Source organism: Phoxinus phoxinus, assembly GCF_949152265.1.
Source record: "Phoxinus phoxinus genome assembly, chromosome: 3".
NCBI lineage: Eukaryota > Metazoa > Chordata > Actinopteri > Cypriniformes > Leuciscidae > Phoxinus > Phoxinus phoxinus.
This window is the reverse complement of record NC_136878.1, coordinates 12,036,528-12,060,873: the sequence shown is the minus strand read 5'-3', so window position 1 is coordinate 12,060,873 and position 24,346 is coordinate 12,036,528. Positions and strand designations below refer to the sequence as shown.

At 37.3% G+C, this 24,346-nt stretch overlaps 1 protein-coding gene across 4 annotated transcripts in view; it reads right to left on the bottom strand.

Moving 5' to 3' along the window:
- coro1ca (coronin, actin binding protein, 1Ca) overlaps positions 1–24,346 on the bottom strand; it is a 54,435-nt gene that overhangs the window by 14,575 nt on the left and 15,514 nt on the right. For all 4 annotated transcript variants that reach the window (XM_079607728.1, XM_079607729.1, XM_079607731.1 and 1 more), the window contains one exon: positions 12,797–12,996. In XM_079607728.1, the coding sequence (XP_079463854.1) occupies positions 12,797–12,996 (200 nt within the window). The remainder of the gene's footprint in view (positions 1–12,796; positions 12,997–24,346) is intronic.

The window sequence follows — 24,346 nt, the reverse complement described above, 5'->3', positions numbered from 1 at the left end:
AAATGAAATAAGCTCTGACAGTGCCAGCCAAGCTCTACGTAACACCAAAACAAACACTTGAGGCCTGGCCTGCATTCATGAAATGGGGGGGGAGAGAAAGCCATTCTTCTCCAAATTGTCAAACAATAGCTTATCCGGTCATTCAAGCGAACAGCAGAAACATTTACACACGACAGCTGATATGTAATAAAAACAGATTGCGAGGCTTTTGTTCTTGCAGCTCGGTTTCAAAATGCAGATAGAATACGTGTGCAACAGGCCATTGACCCTTGGAGTGAAAGGTCACATGGAGGTTTGGGTAGTGTGAGAAAGCTAAAATTAGATGATTTTGCCCAGTCAAAAAAAAAACTGATAATGAAAATTATAAACCACAACAGTTAAATGTTAAGTAAAAAATAAATACGAATTATATTTTGCTGAAAATATACATTTAAACAATATTGGGAATAGAAACAATGACTATTGCACTTTTTTGTGGTAAATAATAGACCTAATTAATTATTTGAATCAGTTCTTTCAAATGGTCCGTTTCAAATTATGCCTATTACTATCTATTAGTGCATGTAAATAAAAAACAAGCCTTACTTTTTTACTTCTATACTATATTTAATTTTCCAAAACATATTAAAATTTTATATTTAAAGATATGTACAGGTCTGCAAAGGTCCAAAGCAATTGTTTGTATATGAAAAACAGTATTATTCTTCATTCGAAGCACCTTATGTAATATCATTATACAATGCACAGGCCTGAAGACTAGAGAGAAAATACAACAGAAGATTTCCCTCCTCTCCCTTGTACACAGCAAACAAAGAAGCCAAATAAAGGCACGGCTGCGGTCCCATGCCCAGTCAGCTGACTTCCTGATGACATCAGTGCCCTCTGCCCAAAAGGTCATGACCTTTGATCTCTCGCGAGACCACAATCTCTGCACAGGGCTGTGTGATCAGGTGTCATCTGATCACATTGTTCAGTGTAGAGAGATGTCCACACCCGCTCTTTTGTTCATGCTGGTGCTTTGCCTATGGTGCGATGACATCACAGCAGAAAGCCCAGCCCAATAGAGCACAACAGCTTGGGCTATTCTCAAGCCCGGCCTGTTTAAAAAAAAAATACAATAAAAAAGACACTACCCACCTGTGCAGAAAACAACTCTGTGTCCACATTCCTTCTCAAGTCTGGGCATGGTTATAACATGGCCTTACGTAAGAGAAACCATACCTTTTCGTAGCTATTTCTGAGCTAACCGCCCCTCGTGTTTCTTCTAAAGTGCATGTGGATGGTTTCAAATGAGAGCAGTGAAAAAGAATGTCAAGACGACAAAACCACAGTTCACAAGAAATGTTCAAAGGTAGAAAAGGAGATAGAAGAACACATAATACGTCCTCAAAACTGTGAAAATAATCCAAGACTCACACAGAACACAAAGAAATCCCGCCCTATTATCAGAAATACGGATTACCGTTCAGTCCATGAACAGCTAAACAATGATACACACTTACACACTGATACGGCTGCTTGCCAATAAAAACTGAATTCCTAATTCAAAGTCCAGCAGTGGGCAGCGGTCTGTCAACCATCACATTCACTACAAGATAACAAGCCAAGATAACTTGGTCTGTGTAAAGTTATGACGAATCTGTAAAGCTGGTAAAGACAATACATGCAAAAAGCGATATAACGCAACTACCCGTATAGCTCTGTTGACAAGAAAGTAGAAGATAATACATCTAGGAAACTTGGTTTTACAGAACAGAACTAAACAAGGTTCAGTTCCCAGTACTTTAGACCACGGTGTAAACGCAGAAAGCAACCGGTCTGGGCCAAAAAAAGTTCCTGAGACAAATTGTTCGTGATAATTTGGGTGGAAATGCGGCTTTATAGTTGAATTTAAGTGGACTATCAAAATAAAGTGAAACCAATAAATCTATAAAAGTAATGTTAGGCTACTTTACTTGTTACATCAAAAAAGTAATCCGATTACATAATGTACTTTACCTGTAATGCATTACACCAACACTGTTGGTTATCCTATGATCATCTGTGCTTGTTTAGACGTAGACACGAGGAACGAAGCGATGAAAGAGGGGGAAGGTGATAAAAGGGCACAAGTTCTCTCAAGAGAACTCAAACCCCGTAACTCAAAGCCTCTATACAACGAGGATCAGGATGATGCACTAGCATTAGCCGCTATATTGATTTACTGACATTATTGCCAGTTGGATTTTATGGATCACTGACATTGGAGAAGGTTAACAGCAATCATCTGGCCTATGGATTGGTTTGCTTTATCAGTTATTAACACACTCATAGACAGTATATAAAGCTTGCCTATATCTGCGTATGCAAGCTTCTGATCACAATACATTTTTTAGGGGATGAGCTAATTATGAAAGCAAAAGTCAAAGAAAAAAGCAGATATCAACTGATTAACAGGATTTCAAATGTTCCAGAATCATGTCATGATCACTGATAGCACAATAACGTCGCCAATATGTCTATATTATGTGTGCATTTTTAGAATATCTGCTCATCAGAAACACAAAGGTACAGTTACAATGACAACAAACAGATATTTTTTGCAATGTCTCTGAACGGCCAATTTAATAATGAAAAAATAATGGTAATTATAATATATAAAACCATAAAGACGGTTTCTATTTCAAACATCCTTATATGAAATGTTCATAAAAGAATGTAAGGTAAACATGGTTTCCACAAAAAATATTTGGTGCTGTTACTTCGGCAGCAAAATTAGCATATTAGAATGATTTCTGAAGGATCATGCGACATGTAATGCCTGTTAAAAAAAAAAAATCAGCTGTCATCACATTTAAAAAAAATGAATAAAATAGTTACTTTAAATTGTAATAAATAATATTTCACAATATTACTGAGAATTATCATTAAATCAAGCATGCAATGTGGTAAATAAAACTTAAGGAAAGCTCTGCTAAACTTACATCATGAATATTTTTTGTAACTTAATTATAGCTTACTAAAACCGGAGCGGTCCAAAACCATCATTGCAGTGCAGCGAGTCTAACCTGTTGCATAGCAACAGCACTACTGCAGATCCCTCACCTCAACTAACACAGGTTTCAACCCATTCAATCAATAAACCATATTTAAATAAGGAGTCCTCGCCTCAACAAAACCACGTCAGAGAGCAAGAGAGAGATGCCAGTGAAAAGAGACATGAAAACCATGGAAAGAAGGAAATGAGAGCGACAGAAAGACTGGACACACTGTGGAGGAGGCCAACAGAAAGTATTACAGAGCCACAGATGCTTCCTGCAGTAGCTGAAGCATGTCTGTCTTATCTAGTCAGCATGGAAATTTCCATTTCCTCTGCGAGTTCACGAGAACCCAGAGGCAGCAGACTAAAGCTGACCTGACTGAAGCACCCAGCTGCTGTCCAACCACAATTCATGATCCACGTAAACAGCCAATCAGGGCAGAGGGGGCGGTGCCAAGCGGGTGTCAGAATGAGAGCAGGTGTATACTACTACGCAGTTGGCTAATGCATATGACCTGAAAGAGGAGGAGGAGGTAGGGTAAAGAAATGAGGAAGAAAGATCACGCGATACAGGAGATCCTAAGGTTTGACACTCTTTTTTTTTTTAAACACACACACATTTATTATTCTAAATACAAAAATTAAATTAAATTATACATTTATAATTATTATAGTTATGATACTGTATTTATTATATTATTTAAAATTATTCTGAAATAATTTGTTCTATTTAAGAAAATTATTCTAAATAATTCATGCAAGAAGTGACAGTCACTACTGTACTGTAGTGGCATCACATCTGGATTTAATTTATGCATAAATTACAAAATTGACCAAAAAAAAATCAAATTCTGTAAACCCATTCTGGTTGAATAAGTTAAAAAAATTATCAAGTAAAATGAAATTCGTTATATATTTATAATAGTAATAAGTATTATAAATAATATACTATCTATAATAGTATATACATATTATAAATTATTATAAATAATAACAATCAAAAGAAACATAATAAATGGCCACAATGGACTTTACACATTAACCAAAACATTCCCTTCACACTGCCCCCTTTTCTTCTATGCGTCTATCAAAGACTCTATTGGGCGCAAGCACTGTGCTTCAGCCAATGGAGAGGAAAGAGGAAATGGGTCTGGAAGGTTGACAGGCGGGGAGCTGAGGATGACCATATAAGGTAAAATCTGCAGTCAGTAGCTGCCAGAGCTCAGTCAGTGCAGCAGGAACAGTAGGGGGCTCCTGGAATACAGACTGGGAATCAGAATGACACATACATGGCTACACACACAATTTAAGTTACATCTGTCCATGTGGCTGCACAGAATATATGGAGGTGGACTTTGAAGTAAAGCCACTGAACTCTCACTTGTGTGTGCCCCCTTTTTCCTGTTTCTCTTTCCTCATCTTTGGCGCTCTCATTCTCCTGCTTTTCCTCTTTTCTGGGAAGTGACGCATGCGCATGGGCCCAGTTCAGAGGCAGGAATCCCAACAAATATGTCCAACATATGGTTGGATCAATATGAAATATTTTGGCTTCAACATGATACAAAATCAATACCTTAAAGCAGGGGTGTCGAACTCCGTTCCTGGAGGGCCAGAGCCCTGCAGAGTTTAGCTTCAACCCTAATTTTTTTTTAGAACACCTGATCAGCTAATCAAGTCCTTCATGCTAATTTGAAAATTGCAGGTGTGTGTGTGTGTTGAAGCAGGGTTGGGACTAAACTCTGTAGGGCTGTGGCCCTCCAGGAACTGACTTTGACACCTGTGCCTTAAAGGAACACTTCGCCTCTGGAAAGATGAATGTGTATTTAAAATGGGTCATTTATGTAGAAGAAATGTGAAATTATTTTTGAATTTGGAGCCTTCTAGACTGAGAAAAGCCAGAAAATGTATTTTTGGCTTATGGGGATGAAAGACAACTCCTCCCAGAATGCACTTGCTTCGCTGCCCTAGGAGGCCACGCCTACCGGTAAGAGAGCGCAGTTAAACAACAAGGCTATGCTACTAGTGAGTCTCCGTGAGTCTGCCCAGTATTTTGATGTCGCCCAAAATGTCCAGAATTCGGATTTTGCGTTCTACAGTCGCCATTCCTCATGTTTACTGTGACGAGCAGGAACGAGACTGACGGCCGCGGAGAACGATGCGAGCCCGGTGGCGTGATTACTGATGAGTGGCGCCGGCGCCTGTGAGACGCACCGGTCTCGTATCTCTCACGGAGGAGCGGGAATTTTCCTAGCAATGTTAAAACGCACATCAAACGATCACTTGTTTAGCGTTCATGTAAACACTACATTCAGATTCACCAATCGGAATGAATTCAGTTAGATTGAAACAAAAGGTGTGCATGTAAACTATGAATGCGACTGCAGAAGGCAAAAGCCGAATCCCGGACAATTTGGACGATCTCGACGGCCGGACATGTCCGGGAAAAAGAGGATGGTCACCGCTACTACTCAGCTTTCTCCACAGAATAAGAAACTGTTAGCTTACCTTCCAAATAAAGAATGGCTGACACTATTTGTACATTCTGTGAGTGAGATCCCTCTATGGGCGGGTTGAAAACATGCGGAACAGCGCCTTCTACTGGATAAATGATGAGCTAGTGTTTGTAGTCTTACCCTTATTCAAAGAAATTTGACTTCCTGCTTTTTATGACGCAAATTGACGATTTTTGCGTCATAAAAAGCAGGAAGTGGAACACTTAAATCCTTATTTCTCCCATCTCAGGGGAAAATAAGGGAATAAACCATGACCATTCGAAAATGTGACTGGGTTTCTAAAGATACAAAGTCTAATGCAAATGGGTGAAGTGTTCCTTTAAGTAACAAATAAACAGCCTTGGGTGACTGACGATATAAAACTATTGCAGTATAGATTCAAAATTACAGTCTTGATGAGTATCCTAGTAAACAGTCGGTTATATGTTAAGTGAACGTAAACAGTCGAGAAATAAAACACTTGTACAGAATCAGTGTATTGGACCCGTGAATTATATCTTAAAGTGACAGCAGCCAAATATTCCTGCTGCTGTTTTTAATGTTAATGTTAATCAAACATCAGACTTACTGAAAAAAATGTTTTTCACTTAATTATCTTGACTGAATAACTTTTGTAAATTTAATAAGGATTAATCTATAATTATGCAGTGAAAACTATGCAGTGTTATATTTCACATTTGATTACTTTAGTTAGATACAGATTAGATAGATTATGTACAGAAAATGAATACTGATAGATCTACCTGAAAACTAATGTTCATTTCATTTGCATCTTTGTTTTGTTGTGTATTTGTGCTATTGCTTCTAGTTTGATCATTTGTTCTTATTTTACTACCGACTGTTTAATTGATTTTAATAGTGTTTGAAATTTATGTTTAGGTCATTTTTTTATTTTTATTATTGTTCTAGCATTCCATGTAAAATTCTGGCGAGTAAAATTAAATAGAAACACTGGCCAATGACGACTCAAGCTTCAGTGTCTATAGAGGGTTGCCATTGGTCATTTTATTAAATAAAAAAACTCCACAAACGCTGAACTCGAAACATTCCTACAAGCAGAAATGACAGAAGACTGAAATCAAATTACCAGGTATTAAGTTTCAAAGTGAATACTAGTCACGAAAAACACCCTATAAAAGTCTGCTTCCTTGTCACTTCAGGATTTGAGCTCTAAAGGGAAATTGTTGCTAATATCATAAAGGCTGGCGGCATAAGGGTAAACGGCAGTTTCCTGCAGGATGGTTCATATTTCGTGCTATAAACTATTAGAGGTGGTCAGAGAGAAGGGATGAATGGAAAGTAGGAATGCAAGGCCTGCAGAAGGCTACAGCCATCCGTTTCCTAGCACTTCCTTCATATGTTAATGAGAGTATACAGCTGAGTGAAGGGGGAGGGTGTTGAGAGAGAGACAGACAGCATGTGAGTAGTTAGACACCTGATGGTCTCTTGAAGGGAAAGACAATAAGAGTGAGTCATGCTGCTCTGCCTCCCACACAAAGAATCTAGCCACAACCCAGCTGAACTCCCCCAGACTCAAAAGACATTACTAGAGATCACTACTCCGTCCTTACGGCAAAATATACTCGAATACACACAAATGTCTTCACTTAGGAGCGGGGCATCTAGTCATGACATGCCACGTTCAGGTAAATATAGAAGGCAGCTCAGTCTATCAAGTAAATCAAAAAAGGAGTATCTGAGCAGAGCAGGCAAGCAATGTCTAAGATTAAACAAACACTTAAAATGTGCTTGCTAAAATTAACAAAGAATTTGTAAAGAAATACAAAAATCCAAGATTATAAAAAAAAAAAAAAAAAAAAAAAAAAATCTTGTTGGTTAGAAAATAACAAATGGCCAGTATTAAAATGAATAATTTGTATTAAATAAAATAAAATAAACACCCAAGCTAAAATGAATCATTTTCATTACTTTAAGTGAATTTAGGTATCACAACATCATAATGTAAAGTATGAAGATTTAATTTGCTAAAGGTTATGAAATTATTAGTGTTTTAAAGGTTACATTTAAATGAGTGTCAGATGACAGCAAAGATAATCTAAATGTTAAAAGGAGAGACATGAACATATGCGACGAAACAACCAATATTGAACGTTCCCAATATAAAAAAAATAAAAAAAATCTACTATTAAGGAGGACGACAGGAATGTGGTCTCATGTTCCCTGATGAAAGCAGGCCAACTCAATGAGTCTGTACACTGTGCCAACCCACCCTAACCCTCAAGTCTATCACTACCCTTATCATCACTCGCCCTCCGGTCATCCCAAACCTGTATTACTTGAAAACACAGAGGCATTTCCTTAAAATATCTTCTTTTATGTTCCGCAGGAGGAGGAAGAAAGTCATTCAGGTTTGTAAAGACATGAGGCGGAGTAAATGATAACATTTAGATAAGCATACAGAAACTCCATCAGCCTTGCCACTTACACAACAAGAGCTTCGAACACTCAACCAAACAGCTAGCATTGCTCCTTACTGGGAAACAGAAGAATAGTTCTGAGGATTTTAGGGAATCAAGTGAGGATGAAGAGTTCCCATACAGATTTTTTTGGGAAACAAAGAGCTGTGCAGGACCTGGCATACACACAAGAACAATAGCTCCCCCAGAGCCAGCTGTCTGATTGCAGGGGGCTGCTGGGAATGGGGTGTCCCGGGAAGACGGACCATAGACAGATGCAGTGCTGAAATGAATCCGAGTGGATACTTAGGGAGGGGTGCAAAGTAGAAGGACAGCAGGCAGAACACAACACAGACACAAAAGAAATGCACATAAACTGAAGGGAGAGGTTTTTTTGGAGGCTAAATGTATATAAAATACAAACTTACAAAAAGTACGCTATGACAAGTGGCACTCACTCACAAAACCCACTGATGCCACACACTGCAAGTACGGCAGTCTGAACTTGTCTAAAAATACTTTGCTGACAATATCTAAGCAAAACTGTGTAAACGTATAGACTACAAAAGCACTGATATTCATATTCCTTTACAAAAACCTTAAAGATTCAGCAACATTTTTAAACCTCAGCTAATTGGAGTCCTGTCAAAGAAACCGAGACGGATCAAGCAATCTGCTCAGAAGAAAAAAAAAAAAAAAGGTGAGAAGTTTTTTTCCCCCACAGATTAATACATTCCCACACACTTGCATTGACTCTGAACATTATGGTCGGAATGAAAAAGGATTTATACTGGTGTAATCCATCACTTTTTAAGCTGACCTGAAACCTAGGCTTTATAAAGGCTCCAGGAAAGCAGCCTGCCGGAATCGACAGTGAAACTAATGATGTAAATAACACAAGATAGTTATAAGAGTTGTAACTGAGCTCTTCTGGCCAGGCAGCCGAGCGCTTGAGTGTGACATCATTTACGAGCGGGCGCGAGTGTTCGTGTGTGACGCTGATGACAAGCTTCGTGATCCAGGCGAGAGCCCGAAGAGGTTTGGATGTCACAGTCGTGTCTGAGCGCTCTATAATTACAGAGCGCTGTTCCGCTTGTCAACACCACTGCTGAGTTGTCGTGCTAATCTTGCCAGTATTACCACAGCAATCTGAGATGTGGCAAATGACACCATCAGATATACAAATCCAACACTTTCAACAGATGGCTATCCAAAACTATTAATGAAGTCTGAAAGGATTCAACCAAAAATTATTATTTTTTACTCATCTGCCTCATGTGGAACATAAAAATATTTTGAGAAATTTCTTTTTTGATCCATAAAATGGCAGTCAATAGTAAAAAAAAAACCTGTTTGGTTACAAAGTTTCTTTTAAAATATCTTCTGTGAAATATCATCTTTCTTTACTCTTTGGGGTTAGTGCTTATTGATGCTTATTTTTGGGTGCAAAAATATATATCCCTTATATGCATCCCAGAAACTATCCCTTCAAATCCAAAGTAGGTTTACAGCCCATTCTTACAAAATGTTATGCTCACAGGAGTACTTGCATGTTAAGATAATGCCAAGATCCCACTATAACTAAATGATTGTAAAACGTATTATATTACAATAAAAACAATAACAATCATTATTGTTAATATTATTATTCATGTCTTTATATTTTTTGCTAATTTCTTTCACAATCTAAATGGCCATCAAATGTATCTTTGTTTTGGGCTGTCTAAATGCAGCTTTACATTACTCACTATGTTGAGCAAAAATCAAAACAATATATAAAATAAGTTACATTAACTGTAAATACTATTGCTGGGTATTGTGCTTTGGAGACCCCGCAACTGGTGCCATTATCAGTAGACCCGATAAAAAGGTTGAAAAGTATAAATATCACTTTTAAATCAGTATTTCAGTCAAACCAATTATTTGTCTTCCTCTACATAGAATTGAAAAGCAGTACAAAAAGAAAGAAATGGGGAAATGAAGACCACTCCTTCAAACTATCTGGAAAAATCCGAGTCAACCACACACTTCAACATGCACGAACATGCAGACGCGCTAAACCCACGAATGCTAAACCACTAAACCAAGAACATAACAGACTACTAGGTGACACAAGCTTCATCCCGATGAAGCAAAATCTCTGGCTTTGTAACAAGCAGACGGTGGTAGTCAGTGACAGAAGGTTAGAGAGGATAGTGCATTAAGTTCCAAGGTAACAAAATCCCAACAGGCCCAAGATCTTCATCACACATCAAATGACAGACGCTACAGATCCAGCTCACAAATTAGACTTCTGTCATCACATTTGAACTCAGAAACCATTAGAAAAGATATCTTAACATCATTGGGTAGCAAATACCTTTGAGGGCAACGGTAAAGTCTTAGTTGCAATTGTCAATATGGTCGCAGCAATGTTGACACTTTTTGGGTTATTGATAAATTATATTTTTTTTAAAAAAGATAAAAGTGTGCCATTTATGTTTTTTATTATTAGCACAGTAAAGTGGGGGTACAACATGATGTGGTCAAGATACTTTGTGATTTTAAACATCTAAAGTGTTGTTGCAAGTACGTAAAACAAGAAGGCCTGTTTCAGAATAACATGGGCAAAACATGCTCACCATTCACCAACATCTCAAAGTATGGATTCTCATAACTAACTGGTTAACCATTAACCGACAGTAAGAATTTTGACTGAATACTGCTCTGTTAAACGGTTTAAAAAGTTTACAAAAAAAATAAAAATCCAAACACTTGCTACATTTTAATAATTAAAAAAAAAAAATACACTATACATATAAAATGTAGTTTAAAAAAAAAAAAAAAAAAAAAATTTGCATTGTATTTTACATTAATGTAAAATTACTAGTTACTGGTATTTTACATTAATGTAAAATACCAGTAACTAAAGCGAAATGTTTATGAACATTATAAACACTATAAACATAGCTATAGGCTATTTTAGTTCCTCTCACTCCACAACAAATCTTTTCATTTTAACTGTATTCAGAACAGAACAAGAATGAAAAATAAAAGTTGCTAAACAAACGAAGCCAAAATTAATTCATTTAAAGCAAAACTGAAACAAGTGTTGGGCTCACATAGACAACCTCACCTATCAATTACACCATACCCGCGTTACCCTCAACCATGGAAACACTTTAATATATTATGCGTTTTATTAGACCGGTGAGCAACTGTTTGGACACATTCATCGACAGAAAACGAATCATTGTTATATAGCTAACAGCTCCTAACAGCTCTGACAGAAACAGAACAAGGCAGACATCTAATTAATCATACTTTTCATAATCGCATCCGTTTGTAGAGACGCATGGTTGTAATTAAGTGTGAGTACATTCAAACATGGGCAAAGACAATAAGCCTGACACAGCTGTAGTTCAAGCAGGCTTAAGTGGAGGGAGCAACTCCACACTCTCACCTTAGATCAAATTTTCAGACCGCAAAACCATTTTGTCACTTGGCTCTTTCTTCATAGTTACTGACAAAGGTCTAAAAGACTTCTCTGCTGATTCAATGTTCTTCTCAAACTTTAAAGAAATAGTTCACCTGAAATATTGACTTGCCTTCATGTAGTTTCACAACTGGATGCTGCTTTTAATCCAAAAATATTTGTTTCCATAAAACAACAATTCAAAGTGACCAAGTCTTGTCAAGCCTCAAAAGGGAGTATAAAAGAACCATTAGTAAATCGTTCTGTGAGAAACAGACTAAAATGTTTGTTTGTATTATTACAACAACCTCTTTCATGTGAAAACCAAATCAGTCAGATTTGTGAACAAATCAGTATGAATTTTAGACTGAATCAAATGGTTCACGGAAAATTACAGACTCATAAGATGTGTTCACAATCCGATACTCAAGTTTTTGCCTTTGTTGTGTCCTTTTTGGAGCTTGACAAGCTTCTTGATCATTATGAACTGTCATTATATGGAAGAGAGAAGTGTACAGATCCTTATGAAAAACTTACGAAAAAATTACAGCATTCAGATTTGGAATGGCATGAGTAAATAGTAAATATAATTTTTGAATAAAAGTTAAACTATCCCTTTAAAAAGCTTCAGATGTAGAAGTCAAAATCTAATATTTCCACACAGAATCTGAACTCCATACAGATCAAAGCAACACATTCAAATGTACAGATTTGTTCATTAAATATTTAAACTAAACATCCTTCCTTGGACACTTCCAACAAGCAACTTTTCCTATAAACCATTCAACGCTTAGTCGCTTACACAAAATATGTCACGTAAAAATACAGCTATGTGGAGTGAGAGATCACAGCAGTTGTGTGAAAATTGAAAATGTACAATACAGTTCAAAAGTTTTGGGTCAAGAAGATCTTTTAAAGAAATCATAACTTTGAAGTAATTGTTAAAAAAAAAAAAAAGTTTCTTGAGCACTAAATCAGCATAATAAAATTACTTCTTATGCATCATGTGACACTGAGGACATGAGTAATGGCTGCTGAAAATTAAAAAATATATATTTAAATAAAAAAGTTATTTACAATTCTAATAATACTCCCAATATTATGGTCTTTACTGTTTTTTTTATCAAATAAACACAGCCTTGGTGAGCATAGGACACTTTAAAAAAAAAAAATCTTACAGACCCCAAACATTTGAACGGTTGTGTACATCAACATCTTGACAGGACTAAAAGTCTAGCAAGAACATCATCAACCATCACCTGTTTCTCTCACCTTATAGTTTGGTCAACAAACTAGATTTTCACTAGCCATCTAAAACAAATGAATATAAAATGCAATGGATATAGAATCAAGAATTCCATTTAAGCACAGTGTAGTTTTACAGATCTCTCACCTTCTGAAGAGGCAAGACCATAAATGCACCACCTCCGCTGGCTTCCACGATAATGGCAACAAATTTGGGGTTAACCGCGCAGAAGGCGCTGTCCCACGTGACCCGGGACACCCTGATGTCATCGTAGCACTGGTCATTCTTCACCGCCTGGCCGAACACATGCCGGAACTTACTCTGTCGTACAACCCGTCTGAACATATCTGCAGAGAAAAACAGGACAAGAATGATGAATAAAGCAATCACATGACCTAAACGCTTCAGCGCTTTCACTGAACAGATACGAGCCATGTACAGGAAACACCATCTGAACTGGTTAAGAAGATGCCATTCATACATTACAAACATTTGTTAACGACAAGTAGATGTCAGTGTAAATGTCAGTCTTACACCGTTTAAAGAGTGTCTTAAAGCTCCACTGGCTAGTTTAAATATAATCCTAAAACATGACAAGTGCTGCAGCGTTTGCACTAAAAGTTAATAATTACCTGAGCAGAACAGAGGCACTTCAAAATGACATGGTTAAAACTGCCATATTAAAATGATTTAAAAGTGTTTGGCATAAAGAATGATGATGAAATCCATCTAAAAAAAATGCTGCTGAAAAATCAAAGCGAGTTAAAAGTGGGACAAGCTCGATTTGACATCACACATGCCAGATGGGTTCACTATCCCGAATGTGGAAAAAGCTAGGATAAAATCCCCCCTCGCACTCGGAGTACATTACTCACCCTATTTCACACAGAAACTCCACATAAGCGTCAACACATCTCATTGGTTTCTATACTATGTTTCGGCTTGTCTTGCTTTAATTCTCAAACAAACCTGAATAACAAGAACGTTCTGTCTTCAAGCCATTTCCCAACAAAAACAATTGAGGCCCAACTAAATCAGGAGAAACATTAGGGCTGTGGATTGAGACCAACTGTCAATGAAAAAGATAAGGGAAAAAGCAAAAGACAAACCTCATTGCTCAGGGGATCAATAACAATGTGCTCAAGTCTGTAATGTAGTTAAGCACATTTAGACCTACATTTTAATTAAATGGCTTCATAATCTTGGTGCAAAACGTTTTGGCAGGAGTTAGGACTGTGCTTGATTCTAGTAGCATCTTACATGGTAGACCAATGTTTAACCATGAGATTATTTGCATGAACATGCAGGCTACTTGGCTGACTAACAGTAGTGGTATTTCCCCATTGGTCAATGGATAAAAAGTAAGACCTGCAAATGTTTGTTGCAGAATCTGTAAAACAATACGCTAGTTTTAATAACAATATTAAAAAACAAATGTATCCAAACTTTTAATGCAGGATGATGTTTAAATACAAATATTTTAATTATAAATTTAAATAATCACATTTTTATTAAAAAGTTGTCTTGTAGGTTATACTTCAAGTCGACATGAAGTAAATCTATTTTCTAAAATCATGTTATAGATTTTTGATATATTTGATAGATTATGAACAATTCCTCCATGCATACATTTCACAAAAAAAAAAAAAAAAAAAAAAAAAAAAATTGACCTTGTAATATTGAATACATTTTTATATCTGAACTTTCATCTAAAAACAGCACTTCTCTCTGGACTTCAGTTCAACGGTCACATCTCAAAATCCAATCCTTATGCATAGAAGCATAAGTGTAGGCTAGTTCCAGTAGCAGTCAATAGTGACGTGTGGAGGACGAGGTGCCCTGAGGCTGGTGTAACAGCAGTGGGGAATGAGGTCAGGAAGCAGTTCATGTTGGTGGGTGTGGCTGTTTGACTAAGGACGAAATTTGAACTGTGTTGCATGATAATACAGTGTAAAGCATAAAAGGTTTTACTAAATCACATGCTACAAATTCTCTCTCTCAACACCCCTCACCTAACACCAGTATCTTAAGACACAAATGGCCAAATCCGATTGAAATTTCATTCGGATCGTAAGGGGTGGTTTAAACCTTTCCTAATCCATTCGAAAGGACATGTAAACACTTGATAGGTTTGAAAACCGAAATCTTCGGCATGTGCAATGGCATAGAAATGCCGTAATGACGGATGGTGCACGGAACAAGCTGTTGTTGTTGGAGTGTCATAAATCACTGTCATGTCATTCTAAAATTCTCATTCCACTTATCGTCTGTAAAGTGCTGCAGGACAACGTCATCCCAGCAGTCCTTGCTTCGGACTCTCATCCGAAGGGGGGGGGGGGGGGGGTTACTGCTTGATAAATATAACCAGCATGGCAAAAATTTCATGTGCTGGTTGTGTCCTGATCAGGGTGTAAAATAGATAAATATTTAAGTGATAGTTTACCAAAAAATCATTTACAAGTTGTTCCAAATCCATATAAATTTCTTTGTTCTGCTGAACACAAAGGAGGAGATTTTGTAGAATATGGGTAACCGAACAGTTGTGGGGCCCCATTGACTTCCATGCAATTTTCTTTCCATACTATGGAAATCAATGGAGCCCCACAACTGTTTGGTTACCCATATTCTTTAAAATATCTTCCTTTGTGTCCAGCAGAACAGAGACATTTATACTGGTTTGGAACAACCTTAGTGCGAGTAAATGATGACAGAATTTAAAAATAAATTTGTGGGTGAATTACCCCTTTAAGTCTACTTTTTAAAACCAAGAAAAGAAACGATGGCAGGATGATGGCTAGTATATTCGTGCAGTGTGCACTTCAAAAGATCAAATCCGATTTTAAGGACATCTCTTCCCTGCTAATGTGTTTACCAGCACAAGGGCGGGACAACCTAAATCAAGTCTCGCCTTATATTTATTCTTATTCGAGAAGCGGATTCAATCGGAATGAGGAACAAAAGGCTATCATGACTTCCATTTCATGCCAACTTTAACTTCCTTACAGCATTGCTAATATATGTTAATATATACATATTCTTATCCCTCATCTGATCCACTGTTCATATAACTGACATTAATCTGCTGCGCTGCATGTCAAAACTTTACCACAGCTTCCTAAAAACATGCTATCAATCACTAGAGGAAAAAAGACACATGATTTTCTTGTTATTACTACATAGACCAGTAAGAATGAATCCAGTGTAAAAGGACACCGAAGATGCGGTTTCAAAGTCATGAAATGGATGTACGTCACAAAAAAGGATCTCTCGATACTTCCGAGTGCAAAGGATTATGGAAAAAGAAAAAATGTAAGGCGGGGACTTGCACTGAAAAGTGGAGGCAGATGAACATAAGCTTGAGGGGTTTAAGCAGACTAGATGATTATAGAAGTCCAGCATTTGTTATTAGATAAAAAAAAAAACATATGGATGAATAAATCGTAAGATAAATAACATGCATTTCAAAAATAGATTCGGTTAATTTTTTATTTTGTAAAACCAACCATTCTTAATGCTTGAACATATTGATTATTTTTTTTAAAAAAAGAGAAAAATACACACCCCATTTTTACACACTTTATTTTTGAACTGTGTAATTTTTTATACACTGGGACAGTGAGAGATGAGACAGGAAATGATAAGACGACAAGGGGGTTGGGATCAGGAAATGATACGAGCCAAGCTCGAACTCGGGTGACTGCATGTGTGCCACCATGCTTGCAATACTAGCCAGAAAATGTTTCCTAAACCCCTTTAGAAGAACGAACACACACACATTAGTCAGAGACTGCTCGGGTCGGTGACTACCTTATATCAGTTATCATGATGTTACATCTCACACCACAGAAGGCCTCACACAGGCCACTGCAAGCAGGTTCATTCAGCTGGAGGGCTCAAAATACCACACTTACACCAAACAAACTCAACTGCTGCCGTTTCCTCATTCCCACCCATTTCATTGCCTCATTTCCCATAAGCTGCCATGGTCGCCCGCCAGACATAAGTTCTGGTAACATGCGTTCAGAAAAGGACTGCAATGTCTCAGGGAGCAAAAGTGGAACTGAAAAGGTTTGTTTGGGCAGCAGAGATGGCTCTTCACATCAAACTTCTCTAAAAGCAGCTTTAGGTTCAACAAACGGTCTTTTGTGCAAATAAGGATGTACAGAAAAACAGTCAGACACAGAAGGTCACGGTTAGACCGCTTCTCTTCTTGGTTACTGCTTAGTTGATTAAAGCAGCTAATGAAATGAATCATCAGAGAGCTACAAGAAAACAAACCACAAATCACCAAGAACAAGCTTTATCTTGTAACTTGTATAGTAGGGTTGTGCCGGATAGACGATAGTATCGTGTATCGAAGATAATCAGAGATATCACCGATGGCTGATGCCTTTGACAATAGAGACGATAATTGGCTAGTTTTCCCATTACTGTATTCAATTATTATTATAAAACAGACTACAAAACTACATCCCACATCAAAACTGAATTGCAAGGTGATCCATTCACAAATTGTCAAGAGTTCTTGTTATATAATATCTTTATTTATTTCACTATCATTCATATATGGTCCACAAGAAAAATATTAAGCCAATAAATCAGATACCGTTATCAGCACTGAGGTAGATTCCGCTCTCGTTGTGTATGAGAGAATTAATGTGCTGTGCAGCGTCAGATGCCAGAAGCTCGGTCAGTTTTTGCCTTCACCTTCAGGGAATAATTGACTGTGGTCTGAGACTCCTTTACCTGCGTAACTCTCGCGCAAAGTTTGCAAATTGCATGATATCCATGGGATCGTCCTCTAGGGTGAAATCAAACACTAACTCCGTCTTTGCTCAATCATGCTCGCAAAATAATAGAAAAATATTCTAATTTCCCGCGATAATAAAACCAAGTAAATAATTAAATAAATGAGTAAATAAACAAGCAAATAAGTAATGATCAAATAAGTAAACGATTGCATCCCCCAAACCCCTCCCCCCACTTTGGTTATACTGCGTTTGATTCATTATATTGCTTTATTTCTGAATAGTTCAGTTACAAGGTCAACAAACTTGTTTCAGTTGTTACATAATCTCCTGCCTGCAGGTTCTGCGACTTCAACGACTCCATATAAAATCCATTTAATGTCCATCACCTCAATACAAGTGATACGATACTTTAAAAAGGGAACAAAACAGAAACCTCAAAAGAAAAGAAAAAAAGAAAGTTCTTAATAATCCAAACTGAGATCGAATTAAAAAAAATAAGAACAAAGAAGTGAAGTGAAAAAAAGATTAATGAATTTATGAAATTGAGGGGGGGGGGGGGGAATTTAAATTGAAAATGAATAAAACAAACAAGGAGCAATAAATAAAAAGTAAAGTGCACAGAGGTTGTGGACAGATTGCATGGAGTAAGAATTTATAGAAGGTGTGTGTGTGTGGGGGGGGGGGGGGGGGGTCTCATGCATGCCTCATCTGGCCCAGTACAATTTTCATTTTCAAGCCTCTGCAATGGTTCTGTCAAACATTAAGCTTGCTTGATCATTCAGAGGCACTGCTTGCATTCTCTTGTCTGTTTTAATCAATCACTACAACAGATATAAAACAATCCCAATATACAATCCAAACAGAAAGGTATAATTCAGAGCATATGTAATGCAATACTTCACCATTGTGAAATTCATAATTCACCACACCTTAAAATCCAGATAAAATTAAAGCATACACAAACGTGAATCAGAGTTTTACACTCAATCTACACCAGAAGCAAGTGGCAAAAAACTACAACCGCTGCCATTATAAATCGTTGCAAGCATCCAACATTGCTATGCTTGCAGTGTAGATCGTGTGCAAGGAGAAAAGTGCTTGTAGTATATTCAGTCATTTCCTCTGCCCCATAAAGTGATAATCAGATGGTCTTGCCGTGCCAGGACAACCTCGCACAAACAGCTCCGGAAAAGATCTTGTCTATAATGGTGTTCTCAAACAATTAAAACGCAGTAAAGACTGGAGTGAACTTTAAGTGAACCTTTGTAAAGTGCGTTCAAATTCTAAAGACCCATGGGCTTTTTACAGTGACCCAAACCGATCATGTTCAACACTGCTAACTCTTAGATAATGAGATGAGATTCTCTCAGTTAGAACAGCAAGGTGTTCAACCATTAAATCCAATCTAATCGGACAATGTAGCCTGGCTTAATGACCGATTCATTGGGTAATGTACTTGTTTATGCAAACAAACAGTATGTAATACTACATGGGTAAATCCAGAAAAACAATTAAAGATAGGGTTGAACTGATATTAAAATTCTGGTCGATACAAGCCGATTGTTATTTTCACGTTATGACTGATAACTGGCCATTATGTCTAAATAAATTAAATATTCACCCATGCACACATAAGATAAGGTAAATGGAAGCTCAAGCATGTTTGCTTGATCTGCGAGAACCAATGAGGTATAATCTTGTGATAAGCCGCATGTTTGAGCTTCCGCAAGAACCAATGAGGTTTGTTCTTGCACGTCAAGCAAGTAAGCTTGAGCTTCTGATCAATGTTCTGATCAGAGTTTCTTCAGAAAGTTTAGACTAAACTGCTCGATTCATGCGTGGATCAGTTTGGATCAGAAAGTGGTAGTTGCGTGGACTGTTAATAGAGGGACAGAAATCTCTCAGATTTAATCAAAAAACAAATTTTTGTTTCATGGATGAACAAAATACATACAGGTTTGCAATGACATGATTGTGAGTAATTGATGACAATTTTTTATTTGTGGGTGAACTAACCCTTTAATATCAATCAAAGAGTTATATCAATAGACTAATGAATAATAATTAATAAAAGTTTAATTATTTTACACAAAGGATTACCACATTGAGATCATGTGATTAGACAAACACCATTCACTAATCGCAGTAACCCCATAATTATAGCACCATTTCAGTAATGGAATAAATGAATCGTGGCTGACTTAAACGCATGTCTCAAGTACAGAAACTTTTCAAGTGGAATGATTCCTCCTCCTCTTTTTGTCTGTCTTGCACTTTGGCATTTCGGTAGTTCTCACATGCACATGTGGAGACAGAATTTGCTCCATATATTAGCCGAGCTGCACTTGGTTTGACATCTGCACCGCTCTGAAGACCCAACGTGGCATGTGGCCGTGAATCCAGATGAAGCGCACTGACCTTGTGCTCAATCTGCTCACCAATATCCTGTAGCTGGTATTTAGTCTCTACAACACACTGACTGGCACCACGGAATGTCACAAGGCAACTCTTCCGTGAATGCACTACACAAAAACTCCGCCTCACATTTGCATCTGCTGTGTGAGAGGTTAGCATGGGGTCACAACTGTGGCTCTCTTGGCAGTCATGCTGCAGGCCAGGTGGAGCAAGAGAAAAAACGAGTAGTAGCGTGAGGGAAAAAGAGAGAGGGGCGTTGCACTTTGCGTAGATTTGAATCAGCAGGTTCATGTAGTCGAACTGCGGTTGGCTGTCTGAAGGCAGAGTCTTGCTGTTGTCAAAGTAGAGCAAGGACTTACTGCCAAGTAACACATGGTGAAATCCAGCCTGTATTTACAAACACTCCTGAATCGCCTAGCAACACCAGCAAAATACCACACCAGGAAAGAATGGAAAAAAAAAGGTAGAACCAAGTAGAGAAGTAAATTTGGCCTTTTAAGTACAAAACGTACCCGCTTGACTCTGAGACTCAAAGCAGAGCTCTCTGATGTGTAACTGAAATGACATTAAGATAATTTTCTGCCAAAAAAGGCTATAATATAAGGGTCTAAGGCAATATAAGGCAAGTCATAGAATAAGTCAAATAATAACCTTAATGATTCCTATGAATAATTTGAGGGTTTTAGTTTAATTTTAACCGAGAACACACACACACACACAACAACAACAAAACTAAAGCTCACCACCATTATATGTATTAAAGGGATACAGGGCTCGCAAAATCGCCCGCCCGACGTCCCGGGGCTATTGTGTTTTCCAGTCGGGCTACCAAAATGCATAACCGGCCTGCCCGACGGGCTATCTGAAATAGTGTTCGCTTCAGTCTTGTTATAATCAGATTCAGCGCGTTCTTCGTCTTCAATCCGCAGTGGCGCCGAACAGAGCGCGCGTCAGAGAGGACAGGGTGTGTGTGTGTATGTATCTGAGCCTCATTGGTCTGTCACTGCTCGTCAATGTCAGAATATTAGAGATTACCAATCAAATCAAAGTAGGCGGGATTTATATTCACAGAAGCTACTGAGCGCGAATTTGAGCAGAGCGACTCGACGCTTCAGTTTACGGTCAAGTGCGATAATGTAAGTAGCTAAACTAAATATTTCACATTTGACTTTTTTTAGGTCATAAATGTTAAACAAATGACAAATTATCAGGCAAACGAATTTGCTTGTCTAATTTTGCCATTTTAAATTGAAAATAGGCCTTTGTAACGTGACTCGTGGAATGTAATTTGTTTACTGTCATTGTGAGGGGACGAGAAACAAAGCCGTTTTCATCTTGTTAGGCACAATATTAATAACGAATGTGTACATGATGAGAATTAATATAGTACAATTTGTAGCCTTCAGTAAATTAAAAAAGATCAGCTTTAGGAGGGGAAGAGACAGGGCAAGATGAGGAGACAGAGAAAAAGAAAGAGTGATGGATAAGAAGTGAGAGCAGGTATTGACAAATACTGCCCGCTGACATGGTTTTAAAGCTATTTCTTATCCTTTTTTTGGCCTTCAAACGTCTTGAAATGCACATATGAGAGAAATAAAAATGTTTAACCCCCTAACAACCTTATATTTAGGACCTATTTGATTATAAAGCCCTGTTTACGGCCCTGTATTGAGATCAATAATGAATGTGTACATATTGTGAATAAATTTAATAAACTTAGTTAGGCTACCTAGCTTTCAGTAAATGAATGTGTCTGAGAAAATGATTGAAAATGAAAATGAAAATGAAATCAACCTATCAGCTGACCCCAAGTTTACTTTCGTCATTGACAAACAAAATTGAAAAGCCTATCAGTCAAAGCTCAGCTTTAGGATGGGAAGAGCCAGAGCAAGAGAAAAACAAAGAGAAAAAGAGTGATGCTGATGAGGAGAGAAAAATAATCAGCTGTGTGACATGGTTTTAAAGCTATTATTGTCCAATTTTTTTGGCATTCAAAACATCTTAAAATGCACATATGCATCCCAACCAATTTTCTACATAAAAAATTTTCTTTTTATGTGGGCTAGTAAAATTCATTTCGGGCTACCAAAATCTGAAGAGTGCCTGCCCGAAGGGCTACCAGCGATTTAGAAATTTTGCGAGCCCTGGGATAGTTCAACTTTGTCATTTTAAACCGTTAAGACTTTGGTTTATTTCATCTGAGGAAAATATATTTTGAGAAATGTGTTTTTTTTTTGTCTATACAATCGAAGTCAACGGTCACCCAAACTGTGTTCTCCAACATTCTTGAAGATTTCTTCTTTTGTGTTGCAAAGAAGAAAGTCATGCAGGTTTGGAGCAACCACAAATAAATCAACACGAAAGTTTGCACCTTCATAAAAAGAAAAAAATGCAGCTTGCACACTATACTTAGGCCTATACTAACATGTTGTTTGTTGACATGGTAGGACATTTAGGATTGTAACTACACAGTGAATGGTTGTGACTGATCAAAGTGCAACATTACAGACAACAATAAACTTAGTATTTGAAATGCATACAGGGCTTTAGTCTTTTAGTGTACGCGTGGCATCAGACGTATATTAACTCCAAATCTCCAAGATGTTATCAGTTTCACAAAGGAAAGGCTAACAATGACTTCACTCAACGGCCCATGTTCCGACTAGCACAAAACACGACACCCTGCATCACTCCAGCACACAATAGCTGTCTTGACACTTCCATGAGTCATTAAAAAAAAAATCCACATAGACATCCAAGACAGTTACATAATAACATAAAACATCCATTTCTACAAATAAAAGTCCCCTGTATAATTTCACCACATAATCTGGCCATAATCACCAGCTGAAAGGCTCAACATTGTTGTCAGCACATGTGTTGAAGAATCTTATTCAGCAAGACACTGACTGGAATGAAAATGTCCCCTAAAAAGGCAACAATGGGAGTCTCAGAGTGCTGGAGAATGGGAAAGTATAATTGTGCGAATTCATTGCCAAGCAACACAATATCAATTTACAGCAGGATGATAGAACTCCATTCTGTACTGAATCTCAAAATAATGGGTAAGAAATGTTCCAGAGGACAAAGCGAGGGATAAAAGAATTAGTATGAAAACAGATCTGTGATTATCTGACCTTTAGTCCACTGAACATGGATTTGTTGGGAAAACAAATATGTCTCACACATACAGTTAGAGTAAAAAGTGACCGTTTCTGCAAAAGTTCATCCAACATTTTTTTTAGCTGAATGCATGATTTTTCTCTAAAAATATTGTTTAATTTTTTTTTTTTTACATTTCGTAATGATGCTCTAATCGCAGGGTGCAAAGATAAGATGAAAACACAGAAAACTCTTCAAAATGTCAAGCACAGTTCAAGTAAAGTGTCATAACGGTCTCTTAGGTTCATAACCGTCTCTTAACTGCAAAACGACTGTTATTTATCAATTCAATTTGGTTCGATGTCAAAGAATCAGCCTTGTTAAACCTCTCCAGCCTCCCCTGCACAAACCACACTGCATTTGCTAAGGGAACTGACATTGATGCAGCCTGTGAAAACACACTTACACAATACAGCACAATTCCAACAAACAAACAAACCAAGACGCAGCTGTGATTTCTTTGAAGGCCACTAGAAAAAGTCAATGTTTACCTCAGTTTGTGCTTTTGTCAGCAAAATAAGAAAAGACCTTTACCAAAGGAGTAACAGGACGTTATAATAAACACTGTTCTTAAACATTTCACAAATCGGATGAAAAACATTGACAGATCATACTCTTAATGTCTACAATATCCTATTTTATAAGCTATTATAGACATGAAGAGTATACTATCAACACTACAACATGAAAAATATTAACTAAGTTACCTTGCCCTTTATGGTGAAAAAATTGTATATGGTTGGGTTTTTGGAAGTACAAACTATGAATCGCCATATCATTTATGGTGAAAAAACAGTAAAGGAACAGAGGTCCTTCTCTTCTCATTTTTGTTATCTGTAATGTACATAGGATGTTTTGTGTTACATTTAGTTTTGGTGGATATCATTACATTTTAATTCAGTTAAAAATTGGATTTTTGGATGTGCAAGTAGATTGCAACATTATAGCACTATGATTCTGAAATAAGTTGTAAAATATACAGGCACTACTATGCCATGCCGTAATACTGAAAACATTGTTGGGGTATAATTTACAGTAAATTTCTAGTAACCAGAGCTGCAATTTTTTACTATAATACTATTATTATTATTTTTTACAAAGTAGAACAAACCTATAACCAAAAGGAATAAACATAAATGGATAACATATTCTGCCCTATTTGTGGTGCAATGGATATAAGACATGATTTGAGGTATAATTTAGTGTGTGAAGAGTTGTGCTATCACTTTAAGCGATAAAGTGATCAGACTCACTCAACAAATCCAATTACTCGTTATTTCCTGGCAGGTTAATAAGGATTGCAAGCCAACTTACTGCCAAATCAATACAGACCATAAACTGATCTTTGTGTCCATGTACATTCCAAGAG